The sequence below is a fragment of the Photinus pyralis genome, unplaced genomic scaffold, assembly GCF_008802855.1.
Source record: "Photinus pyralis isolate 1611_PpyrPB1 unplaced genomic scaffold, Ppyr1.3 Ppyr1.4_LG7, whole genome shotgun sequence".
NCBI lineage: Eukaryota > Metazoa > Arthropoda > Insecta > Coleoptera > Lampyridae > Photinus > Photinus pyralis.
Window position 1 is genome coordinate 40007580 of NW_022170738.1, and position 13547 is coordinate 40021126.

The 13547-nt window shown below is 36.2% G+C and overlaps 1 protein-coding gene across 1 annotated transcript; it reads right to left on the bottom strand.

The window, feature by feature from the left end:
* Positions 1 to 8000: 8000 nt before the first annotated feature.
* LOC116177101 (SLIT and NTRK-like protein 3) lies at positions 8001 to 11979 on the bottom strand. Its single transcript, XM_031495975.1, has 2 exons — positions 11877 to 11979; positions 8001 to 9555 (listed from the first exon to the last, which is right to left on the bottom strand). The coding sequence occupies exons 1-2, from the start codon at positions 11877 to 11879 to the stop codon at positions 8404 to 8406; spliced, it is 1155 nt and encodes a 384-aa protein (XP_031351835.1). The 5' UTR covers positions 11880 to 11979; the 3' UTR covers positions 8001 to 8403.
* Between the last annotated feature and the right edge of the window lie 1568 nt (positions 11980 to 13547).

Below are 13547 nucleotides of genomic sequence, written 5' to 3' on the forward strand. Positions count from 1 at the left end.
AGAGCCTTAGGGAGAGCGGACATCCTTGTTTGATTCCTCTGGTTTTCATTTGGTGCTCGATCTCCTTCCCATTGTATACTAGTATACTCCCTTAATCATTTTAATTTTACTTCAGTTTTCTTCCGTTTTTTCCATCAGAACCAGTTGCCCAAGGCAAAATGTCAACAATGAGACTCGACCCTTTTGCTAGCCATAACCGAAGGGACAACAGACACACTATTTTTACGAGCTATAGCAAATTTACTTTTTGAAATGGATTTGAGACGAGTATAATATAAGATTAAATTCTTTCATTTGCTCACAATACGTTAATACCTCTTGAATTACAACTTATAGACAAAAAAAGACACAGCTAAAGCCTATAATAATCGACTCGATAGCAGCCTGATGGAAAGACACGCTGCTCGAGGTGTGGGCAGGAAATGACGCCGCAGTTTCATCTCCGGCCTATTTCCTGTTGCGTTGCGCCGCTCTAATACAGGCACCTACTATATACTCGACCATATTCATGGCGTAATTCTCTTAAATGTTTGAGAGAACCCGCAAAAATGTTCGCATCTTTTCGCAAATGCGACCCCTTTACGTTGTCCCAACACCTTCAGCGAGTTGTAACTCGACGCATAAAAAACGTCGTTTGAAGGGCGCGCCGGCAAACATACGTCAGACGTCAAGCTGATTGATAGGCTATTTAGAATAATCCGGACACGTGACCGTGCGAATGTGCAGTAACCGCCCTAGTGGATTAATCCACCCTCATTGAATTACTTAAGTTGGATTATGTTAAAGTTATTTTTCTACAAACAACACTCTGTCGTTAACGTAAGTCAAGTTGTATAGTCATACGTATTTTTGTTCTACCTTAATAAGGGTGGGAAATAAACAAAAGCACAACCTCAACAATAGGATAAAAAACGAAGGAGAACGTGAAAATTATTCATAAGGATAATGGCCCTAAATATGTTCCTATGGGTATACCTACCTTTGAATTTTCGATCGGTGGGCAATGATGAAATTCTACTTCCCCAAATAAAGCCAGCTTTTCATTTTGCACTTTCACATTTTCTGCAATTTGTTGACCACTACTTCCAAAGATACAATTAATAAAAACGTACAGCGCCTCCCAGTATTTAGTTACGGTGGATAAAATTGCACCTTATTATAAAATATAAATGCGGTCGGATTGAAATGGTTACATTAGGGTGGCTGTTATGCGGAGTATAAACATGCGGGAGAACGTCTCTATCATTAAGATAACGAACGTTAATCCGGTAACCAATTGCAAGGTCCCAGATAAACAACACCCCCAGAAAGGACCATGATGTGACAGGGGCTGTGACAATTTCTGCCACCCGCCGATAAGGATAGATTCGTCTTGGTTAAAGAGATGCAGAAGGGACACTTCGCGTTTTCTAGCCGAACGTCTATAAAACCGGACGATGCATCGAATACTCTTCGATATTGCAAATCTATTATCGTTGTAATTTTTGTGAGCAAATTGGTTTTTTATTGCACAAGTTATTGTCACAAATTTAAAAATTGCATATACCTAACTAACATTACGGAAACTTACTCAAGTTCGATGCGAATTCTCCTCTTCATTTGCCCCTAATATTTTATCCTCTCTTTTGAAGTTCTCAATATCCTTTGAAATATCTCTCAAGACTTTCTTTCCAGAAGTTGCCACCTTAAGTTCTCCTCAAAGTACTTTTAGGATCGCTTCTGACTTTTTTGCTCAACTTTTCCTTAAACCAAATTTTCATGTTCCTGTAAGTTTTTCGTAAAACTCAAGCTTCTTTCAAGTTTCTACAAAATTTGTTATTCTCAAGTTCTTATTGTGTCACTTAATTTCCTCTTCAGTTTCCTTCAACGTTCTACTCAACTTCACTATCCGCCATGAGGTGATTTAAATCAGAGATTTAAATTGTATTTAAAATCAAATAGTTTTTATTGCAAAAATCAATTTAAAGTACTTAGTACATTTGATTTCTATTTTCCGTCATTTTGTAATCAAAGATGAAATGAAAGTTTTGAAATTGTGCTCTGCGCGATAGTGACGTTAAATTAAATGATAATGTCATTAGAGTAGTTTCCAAGATATATCCATTTGAAAATCGTCCAATGGGGAAACGTCTCCCCAGCCTGCCACAAACATCGCGATAAAATATTATACTGCTCTCTAAAGATTCCTTGTTTCATTAGGAATCCACTGATACAAGACAAGGTACTTGGCATTGGATTTCGAGATATCTTGAGTTACCTACGTCAAAACGGGTCAGATAGGCTGCAGTTTTGTGTGACGCCAATTTTCGTAAAAAGTTTCCACAATATTAACGTCAATGTTGTTATTGTTTCTGTGAATTACTTTCTTGTGAAGCATTTTCTTTATTTTTAATCAGGAATGCATCTATTTGGTCAAATATTTTTTTGGTAGTTGTGACTTTTGGATGGCCGTTTATTTGGACTCCTAAATACACCTCCAAAAGCCTTTCCCGTTATGCCTTTCGATTTTTTTCTCGGTCTCTGCACTGTCACTCAAAGTCAACTTCCCCCACCAATATCCTGAAGCTCCATCAAGCCTTTCGGGTTCAGTGCCTTTTTTCTGTTAAGAATGCAATGACGGTTTAGTGTAAGAGGCTGTAAACCTGGACGGATTATCGCATAGAGGGCTGTGGAGCAGATTAAGATAAGACCATTTTATAGCAAATACAATTTCACAAAGTTGCAAAATGAATAAAGTTCAAAGTACGCCGTCGTGGTTATTGACCTCAATCATTTTGCGTAATTAATTAGCTTCTCTATAATTGTTTAATGTGCTACCCTTCTGTTATACCGTGGGTTCGAATCCCAACACCAATAAAAAAAATCCCCAGCAATCACCGATGCTGTCAAAATGTCCAGCATGGGTCTACCATCCTGGTCCAATTGCCAAAATAACCCCGGGCCAACCTCCAAAATACCTTGGGTCAACTACTGAAATCCTACCCTGTGTCACGCCCCGGGCCAACTTCCGAAATACCCCAGGGTCCATTGGCAAAATTTAACTCGGGCTTACTGCCGAAATTTTTTCCCACAGTCCCCAGAATTTTTCCAGTGCCCCAATACCTACTATTGCACCATATGAATTTTGGGCCGTCCACTAGTCACATCTAACAAACAAATAATTGACCAAATAGAAGCATTCCTGATGGAAAATAAAGAAAATAGATATTTAGATAAAAGTTAGGAAAATGACACATTACTGGCGAGGAAATAGTTTCCGAGTCAGATAATGTCATTTTACTAACGAGTTTTGTATTAAATTTTACCCGAAATCGTATTTTAATATAAAATTTCAATTTTCATATAGAACTTTTGATTAATATCAATCTGTCACTGACATGAGTCATTTTATACAGGGTGTCAATTTTAAAACTTGCAGTCGGCCATATTTTCCAAACTAAAGAAGATATTGAAAATCGTGCAAAACCGTTTCGGTGGGTATCGAGGAGTCGAGTGGGAACCAGAATGACGTTATGAGTGACAACCCCCCACTCGCTTAACCCGCTTAACCTTAACAAAAAAATTAAATGTTGACAGAGGGATTTATGGCAAATTGGCCAAGAACTTCAATCTGAGCTGCTTCATTTAGTAATCTTGGTAGCTTCGTTTTTTTTACCCCCGAAACGGTTTTGCGCGATTTTCAATATCTCCTTTAGTTTGGAAAATATGGCCGACTGCAAGTTTTAAAATTGACACCCCGTAGATATTTAGCAATATAAAAAATGGCCGGTAACGTGACGGTGTGGTCGGTAAAGTGACAGGTGCGGCCAGTCTGTTTTTCCTCTGTCATGGAAACTAAAATTTCCTGACAGAAAGTAGGCATAAAAATGAAGGTTTCAGGACGATTTTGGGTAAATTAAATTAAATTCCTTACACAACGCACAATATAAAAGGAACTTATTTATACAGAGTGTTTCAAGTAAAAATTGCACCCCGTAATGAATCATTTTTCTAAATCTAAGGGAATATTTCAAATTTAGTTCATTTTTCTGCTTTTACGTTATTCACCTCCTTAAAAAATCTCAATGGTACATGGAATTCCGTGTTACGTCTCTTAGAAGCTCATTTTCTAATCAAACTTTCACTTCAATTTCCTTCGCTTGGATTGAAAGAAAGTATAAGATTATACACGGTCGGTTGTATCAAGATAGCTCAACGTCAGTTCAGTTGACCGACTGAATGAAGAAAATTAAAATTTAAAAAATTATCCAATCAAGTTTTTTTTTAATTATTTCTAAATTTTTAAGGGGGTTGGGTTTCATTTTTTCAGTTTCTCCCAAATCCGAGGTTCCTTTCAAGCTCCTCTCACTCATATTTCCTTCATAAGCTTGTTTCAATTTCCCATTGTAAATTTTGTTTTATTGTCAGTCTTAGAAATAGTGATTCCGTGTGTGATAAATGTATTTCTTCAGAATGACTTATTCCAAATGAAGATCCTCATCCTCAAGATTTCGTTTGACTGAAATTTATAAAGATAGCAAAGTCGATCATACGCGACTTGTATTTTACTTACATGCGGGGGAAGATTTTCGTCAAGTATCGCCCAACACTTTTAGATTTTATTGCGTTACCATCAATCGGTTAGCGAAGAACTAAATTCCCCTAAGCAAAAATGTCATCATAATTTTGTTTGCGTTGGTTGGCGTCTTTTGCTGTTTCAATTGTGCGCATTTAGAACAGATTTAAAGCGACCGCCAAAAGTAAGGAAGTACAATCTTTATGAATAACAAGGAAAATGCAGACTAATACGGAATGTGTATACTATTTTACTACTAGGAAGTAAAATGCACATATAGTAGTAACAATACTAGGCATATTCTGACAAGGTTGACGCATAAGCGTTTTCTATTAATTGAAGTAAGTAGGGAAGTCAAAATCTGGAATATAAAAAGCAATACAATAAACATTATCAGTTTTAATAATAGTATCGTCAAGAAGGTACGTTTCCAACCTCTTGGCGATGATCATAACGTGCTTGTTACTATTGTTGCTAAGAATTTCGATGCAATGTGTAGTGCCCAGTTTCAAAAACAACATAATATATGTAAATTTGTTTTATAATCAACCAATAAGTGGTTGCATTTCACCTGACACCATTCGATTAAATGATACTATTTTCAAAATAGCCGCAGTAAATGAAGATATTCAAGATTAAATTACGGTGCAGTTCAGGGAATTTCAAGTAAACTTCGTATCGAATTTCGCAATACCAGCATCGAGAGATTATAAGAGAAGGGGCCTTTTTGGATCTTCCCCGACTTGATGAAGTGTTTTTCGTCGGAAACGAGCTCTTCTGGATTAGCGAAAATGCATTTTAAGATTTGCTGTCGTTAACTGGAGTGTACCTGTTGGATAATAAGATCACAGATGTGTCGCCGCGTGCCTTTAATAATCTTCCGAAATTAACCGACGTGTCTTTTCACGGAAATAAATTAGAACATTTTGACCAAGCTTGGTTTTATAAGACGCCAGCCCTTGATTTCTTAACATTGACAGAGAATCGCCTGCGTAAGATTCCACGAGGTGCCTTTATCAACCTGCCGGTTATTGCGCATCTATGGATCAATAGAAATGAAATAGAGTTCGTCGACAAGGACGCCTTTATAGGATTAAGAAATTTGCGAACTTTGAATTTGGCTAATAACAAATTAAAAAGTTTTAACTTCAACGCCCCTTCGAAATTGGCGAGTGTTTATATTTACAATAATAACATAACGTACATATCTGATGAAGTACTGGACGTAATACGACCCAAAATGTTACTTGACATACGTAATAATCCTTTGCAATGTGCATGCCTGGATAAAATAATAAAATGGGGTGAAGCCTTGAATATAAGTGTTCCACTTAGGGAATTTCAACAGACCGGTGCCATTTGTATATTTCCAAAGGCGAAACCGAGCCAGTGCCTTAAAAGAAGTGATAATGATTTCCAAGAGGGATTCTGGGTTAGTTTTGGACGTGAATACACACCAATCGAAGATTTTGATTTTTTCAGTTAAAAATAAACCTGATCAGTAGTTATTTATGAATTTTAGAGCGTGCCATTACTCTTTTGCTTGTTCGAATAATAAAATTTACCTCTCTATCTCTGGTTACCATAACCAGTTCCTTCTAAAGCGTTCGTTCTGGTACACATCTGTGCTGATCTATGTTAGGAAAAACTGAGTAATAAAAAAATAAAACACTTGATAGGGATAGAACATAAGCTATAGTTGACGTCACAATCGATAGTGATTTAATTCAATGATCTCTCAATAGTGTGATGTCAATATTGGAATTTAAATTAATTTTTAGAAAAAAAAGGGGCCAACTCGTAATCGGATGCTTCCCCAAAAACAGAGCTATATCTTTAAGTGAATCTCTAGCAAACGAAACAATTACAATGTAATGGTATCGAAAACCAATATAACAAAATAACAAAATTTACATTTGAACAACAAGTCGCAACGTTCTTGTTTAGCTCATGAAGGGCGCGTAGACTGCAAATCTGTAAACAGACAAAAACAGAACAAACAACAAAAGCGTTGCAAAAAATATCGCGTAAAGTAATGTAAGGTTTGACACTGAGGCAAATTGTATACTGAGAACTGCAATAATTAATACTTAAAATGACCTAATAACTCGAATGATTTTAACCTAGCAAAAGTAAAATTGGATTCGACTACTAATTGTCCTTACTTAATTTTAAGAAAAATACTTAAAAAGTACATACAACAATAGCAATGTAAACAAACTAGTATCAGTAAATTCTTCAAACTAAAACAAACCGTAACTGAAGAATCGTTGGTTTTGGTCTCGGACCAAGTATCGTTAAATTCAAAACGTGTTTACAAAGCAACGGTGTCTAATATCTCCAATAACACATCTAATCGGAAGGATATAATGCAATAAAACTAATAGAAATGAATAACGTAGTAACAAAAAGGATCGGCAACAAATGGGTACATTTCCAGGTATAAATCTCGATGTAGGACAATGGGCCCATTATGGGCGACCTCAAACGACAACAGAATGAACTCCTTTTTGATCTCCCTTTGTGACTCTCCAAAATGCTTTTAATTTCTCCCACCTTCATTGCATCCTTCTCTAATAATTCTTTCTTTTCTTCACGCTTAAATTACACATCGTTCATTCTCTTTAATTCATCCTCCTTCTCACCTCCCCCTTTCACGACTGCTCAAATCCGCTTTATTCTTTTTTCCGTTCACCTTCGCCCTCCCTTCGCGCCTGCTTTCTTTATGTATTCTTCCATCATGCTATCTTCTTTCAAGTTTGCTATGCGTTTTTTCATCGTACGCCTCCTTTACACTATCTTTGACCTCCTTTCTTCATACTGACCCCTGCGCGAATCCACGTATTCGTCATTTGTGCGTTATTTTTTCCACGTTTAGCCTTCCCTTTTTCAGATGTCTCCTTTTCACGTATCCTCCGTTCACACCCCCTTAGAAGATCTATTTCCCACAGCTTCCGGTCCCGGAGAAAAATGACTTTAACTTTAGACTAGGGCTGTACCGGGATTGGACGTGGTAGGTGACTGAAAAGGGCGCTCTTTTATCGATTAAAAAACTCCAAGTCGCTGCCAAAATTAAGAGAGTTGGGAATTTTTTATTGAGTTAGTGTCATTGTCAATCGCTACCGCATTTCTCAAATTTGCATTTTCCCTTCAAAAGGAGCAAAACCGAAGGGGGAAATACGCAGGTGTAAGGGATGCCAAATAATAGATGTTATTAGTAAAATTTAATGGGTAATTTAAATTACGTAGTTATTTTATCAACTACAAATATACAGGGCGTAACAGATGAGTTTATTTGCCCAATCCAACATGGAACATTTTTTAGCTCATTTTTTATGAAACATTACTTGCCTTTTATTTACAATTTCGCAAGCAATGCTAGATTTTTAAGACTTTGATCATTACGACACCCTGTATATTTGAAACTTAAGGTAAATAAGTAACATGCCTTTCCAATTTCCTATAATACACTATTTTCACACGAGTAACAGTGCGAGCTTCTAACCTTTTCTACTAGAAGACAAAGAATGGGTTTACATTCAATACAGAGATTTTGGTTGGAGAAAGGTGATCGTCCTTTTATGAAAGCGTTAAAGTAATACAAAATGAACTGGAACCCTTAATCTAAATTTGCGTGCTAAGGACAAACGTACTTAGAATATTCTACTAATTTTGCTTTAGAATGTGAAAGCACTCGTGCTAAAGCGAGATCATATCTAAATGACGCATTAGATTTTTAACGTTTCGCTCACATAAAAAAAAAGGGTAGCTACGAACCATGCTGCAGATTACTATTTTAATTTATTTTTATTTTTGGTGGGTCGTAAATTATACGTAGCAGGCGTTTCTTAGCGAAAACTACATGTGACATTGTTTCGCTCCACATGGAGCTCTTTTAACCTCAGCAGCCCCTTTAATGCGTCACGATCCAGGCACGTCTCTAACAAATTGTCTTGCAAATACAGTTTTTCCACCGAAGACAAACCTTGGAATGCGTTGCCGTCGACCGTTTGGATGAGGTTTCCATTCAGGTACAGTCTACGCAATTTGTTTAGCCCCAAAAACGTACCACTCCTCAAATGGAGGATGTTGTTGTTGCTCAATACTAGCATCGTTAAGGAGGTTAAAGGCACAAAGGATAATGGTCGGATAGCGGAGATGTTGTTATGTTCCAGATACAACACGAGTAACATTTTCAGCCCTTCAAAGCTCACATCTTCGAACGTGAGCTGATTTCTGGATAAATCCACGTAGGTAACGAAGTTTAAGTGAGCGAAAAAGAGTCTTGGTAAGCTAATTAACGCGTTGTTATTCAAGTAGAGACTCTCGATCGCCCCGGAATTAAATGCAATCTCATCCAAGTCTTCCATGTTGTTGTGCGAAATTGATACGACTTTCAGCTTCGGTACGTGGGCAAATGCCTCCCTTTCCAAAATACTAATGTTATTGTAATCCAAATACAAATACTGCAAATTCACCAAAGGGCGGAATACTTCTGGAGAAACGGACTCAATTTGATTACCATCCAGGTGCAGGTAACTTAAACTTACAAGCCCCCCAAACGTTAACTCGGTGAGCACACTTAAGTTATTGTTTCTAAGTGTGAGAATGTCCAAAGATACCAGAGATTCAAACACATTTTCCGTTAAATTCCAAATATAATTGTTGTCTAGCTCCAGGGCTTCCAGAGTTGTTAAGCGTTCAAAGGGAATCTTCCCAACTTCACTGATATTGCAATCATTAAGTTTTAAGGTTGTGACGTTTGCTGGAAATTGTCCGCTGGTAAGATTCGGAAAATTGCAGTCGACGCACTCCAATTGAAGTTTGGGGTTCTCGAAAGCGATGTGGTGCATTAGCGTGTCCAAGGTGTCAATTTCGGAAAGGTCTGCGCACTTGATGTAGTCGGTCTCTGCGTAGTACCAGTAATTATCTTTGCTGCACTCTTGTTGATGTGTTGACGCGAAAAGTGCGAGCACGAAGCCAAAGCGGAATGTTGATAGCTGAAACAAAAATGCGTTTAATAAGATTTGCCACGTAGTATTACTTACATATTCAATTATCTTGAGACCATAGACTACTTTTGTATACAGGGTGGGCCTTTAGTGTGTGGGTGGAAGATTGTGGGTTTATCAACTTCATTGTAGGGGAATGTTGAACAACCCTTAAGCCCACAACCCCAAAATATTTTCAACGAAATTGTAATTGTTATACAGGGTGATTTATATCAAATTTGCATTTTTTTAATGGCACCCCCTGTATATTATTACATATTTCGATGTCAATTGTAGTGTGATTTTATCTATTACACATGATATCTAAAATGAGTTGTTTTGCTGCAACTCGTCGTTTTTTTCAAAAAGTAGATGCCCAGTAAAAATTGAATATCGCAGTTATCATAAAACATAGAAGGCCGTGACTCTGCAGTGTTACTAATCATGAAATGTACTAACAGACGCCGAACGGCTAAAGTTAAACTTCTTTTGTGTTAAAAAAATTACTCTGTGAATTTTCAAAATTTTAATCGAATGTAACTTGATTTTTTTTAATGAAACTACCAAGTTTTTTTTATCGCATGAAATGTAGGATTTTATTACCGCTCCAACGATATAAACATGTCGTATGTATCTCTTACCTACTCATTGCAATTCAACAATTTCTAATAATTCAGTGTTTTTCAATTTTCAAAACTTCTCAGTAATCAGTAGGCCGTTAAAAATTAGAAACACCAATTCAAATGATAAAACATTTACTCCCAACAAAACAAAACAAAAACTCTTGTTTTTCATAGCCTCTTTTGAAAGATAAAATAATGATTAAATAAATCAATTTGAATAGTAAGCCATGAAAGCCATATTGGAAAATATTAAAACAAAATAAAATTAAATAACATCTGTCAATTTAGTTCGAGGTTTAGTTCATTGACATTTACAATTCTGTTTTTGATTGCTAAAAATGGAAAGTTTTTCTTTTATTTTATTTGGTTTTATTTATTTATTTTTTTTTATTTTATTACGGGGCATCTACTTTTTGAAAAAAGACGAATTGCGACTAAACGACTCATTTTAGATATCATGTGCAATACATAAAGTCACACTAAAATTCACCAAGAAATCGAAATATGTAATAATATACATGGAGTTCCATTTAAAAAAATGCAACTTTAATATAAATCACCCTGTATAACAATTGCAATTTCGTTGAAAATATTTTTAGGTTGTACCCTTACGCGTTCTTCAACATACCCCGACAATGAATTTTAAATATGGCCGTTAATGAATCCACAATCTTCCATCCACACACTAATATAATATATTATTAATAGTCCACCCTGTATAATATTGTGACGACTTTTTTGTTGTTTGTTGTTATCGATCTGGTTGCTCGATGCTTTATTTAAATCCTTATGCCATCTATGTAACTTCTTTGTAATTTAGTTTTATAGTCGTTCGAGGTCGCGCAGAACTTTCTTTAATTTCTTCCGACGCGCGCACTTTGTGTTCAAAACGCATTCTCGATTATTACTTGCAAGACGATACACGCAATTGCTTACTTGACAATTTTGTCGACCATTTTTGGGATATACTGGCGCTGTGTTAAATTGAGTGAAGTTTTCTCTCTTTCTTCCAAACTTCACTGACGCTATTTTCGGATTTATCTTACAAGTTTTAAGGCCGTTTTGCAGTATGTAACAATTACGCGTCAACTTTTACTTTGATTAATTGGATTAATTTTGGATTTTCGCAATATTAATATATGTGTATACACTGTACACATACTATTTTTAATATTTCTAATGTGTCAACCGGAATTACGTTAACACGTAAATTTTTTAAGGAAAGCCCTTAGATTATAGATCAGAACTCATTATCACATGCGGGATTACCTATACTTTAATATGGATCCGTTCAGACAGTTGCAATTTTTTTCTAAAAAGTTAGGAAACATCGATAGATAATTTTTGTATCTCAAAAAGAATACAAAGCAACAATGAAACCGGACCAAGAATTGAGTCTTGTGGTACCCCAGACGTGATAGGGAGTTGTGTAGAGCAGATACATTGAGTGTGCCTAACCCCCATTATCCAAGGTAGTTTTCACGCTTTCCACCACATTCCTTTTTCAGATTGAATAAACCTATCTGCTACAAATAAACGAAATTGCGCGTAGTTAAAAAAAGGACGGATCTCTGTGATGACAATAAACAATTAATTAATTATGCTATACAGGTGAAGGTTAAAGAGGCATACTATTTAATTAAGTGATTACCATTGAGAGTAAGTGCAATAATAATAATGTCAATGGACATCAGTAAACATTCTTACCATAATTTAGAAAAAATGACGGTCAGCACACAACTGTTTCATTTAATGCGTTATTGGGGTTATCATCGAAGCATGTATGTTGAGTAACTGCGTTGTAATTTCCGATAAGTAAATACACGTTCGTAGGTCACAGACAAACTATTTCAGCATACATTGGTACATGGTAGGTATTTGTTACAGATTGGGGGATATAAATATAAATGTTGAGTGCGCATATAGTGTCTATTCAAGTTTTGGCGATGCGGTTCACAGCGTCTGTTTTCTATTACCTACATGTAATGACAAAGTGGTAATTAGTCGTCATTTAAATATTTAGTAATAACGAAAAGTTTGGTTTTACTGCAACAATTTGACCTTAGCATCCTGGTTCTCCAATGTTTAACGTAGGATGACTGCAGGAATTTCCTGGTTAAAATAGACAATTTCGAACCTTGTTGCAACGTATTGGTACCAAAGGTTTGCCTGGAATCGTTTTGACTGCGTGAATAGGAGAATTGAACTTAATATCACGATCCTGTGCAGAAACAAAGACTGTCAAGGTCCTTTCTCGAAAGGTCAAGAGTGCTTTTAACGCTGCTTGCTCTTGTTGATGGGAGAATATAGTACCGGGGGATCTGGGAGGGTATGGCGTATCCCCCAAAAATACTCTTTAACAAATAACTTAATAACTTTCTTCACTTACCCTTAGCACTCTCGTGGTAGTCTTCGGGAAAATATAATCAAATCTTCATGTCCAGACCCCCCGGTTCTTCCACAAGAGTATTCAGCCTTAAAGACACTCATGATACCTGTTTTAATCATCGAATGAAAGATGTTAACTTTCCCATAAAACTTTATTTTATAGCAGAAGCACCATATAAATGATTGTCAAACTTCTAAAAATTCTGAATTTAATTTATTCATCAAAAATAGAAAGGTTGGGTTCTTCTGTCGTTTCTGTGGAAACAGTATTGTTTTCTGTGTTGAACATCATTTTATTTCGTGCCCCGCGTCCCATTTTTAATAGGAATGACAGATGTCTTTACATTTATTTCATTTTATCTAAGTACTGCTATAAAATAAAACTTCTATAGGTATAATTTTTATTGCATTTAACTGAATCAACTACTTACCATTCTATACAGTATCCGAACAACTCAAGGCTGTGTTCAGAACTATAAGGCTTAGATCCTAGTCTCTACAAGAAAATTTATTTGTATTTGTTCAATTTTACGCATAGAAAGAAATTTTAAAGGCAAAATATTCGGGAGTTTTGTTCAGGGAGTTCGGGATAGCCCTTTAATATAGCTCATAAGAACTCTAATCTAAATCTAAATGAGTAGCAAGGTTGGTGATTGGCAATTTATAATAAGAAGACTATAGCGAATCTTTAGTTTTGAGACCGAACTACAAATTACTCCCGTGGAAACTTTTGGTAGGGTTTTGTTTAGTCTCTAGAATTTTTTATATTACAACATGCAAAAACAACATATAATGCAGATTTTTTGTAAGGTCTCTTCACCTCTCAACAACCTTACTCTCCGGATAAACTCCATTTTGACGCCATAGTTGGTAAGATACCTATCTGGACCCATGGTGGTGCACATCGTATGCGAAAAGGTGGATGCGGCATCACTAACCACCTTCGGAAAGAACCTTGCAAGCACCAAAGAAGGTACCACCATTCGAGCA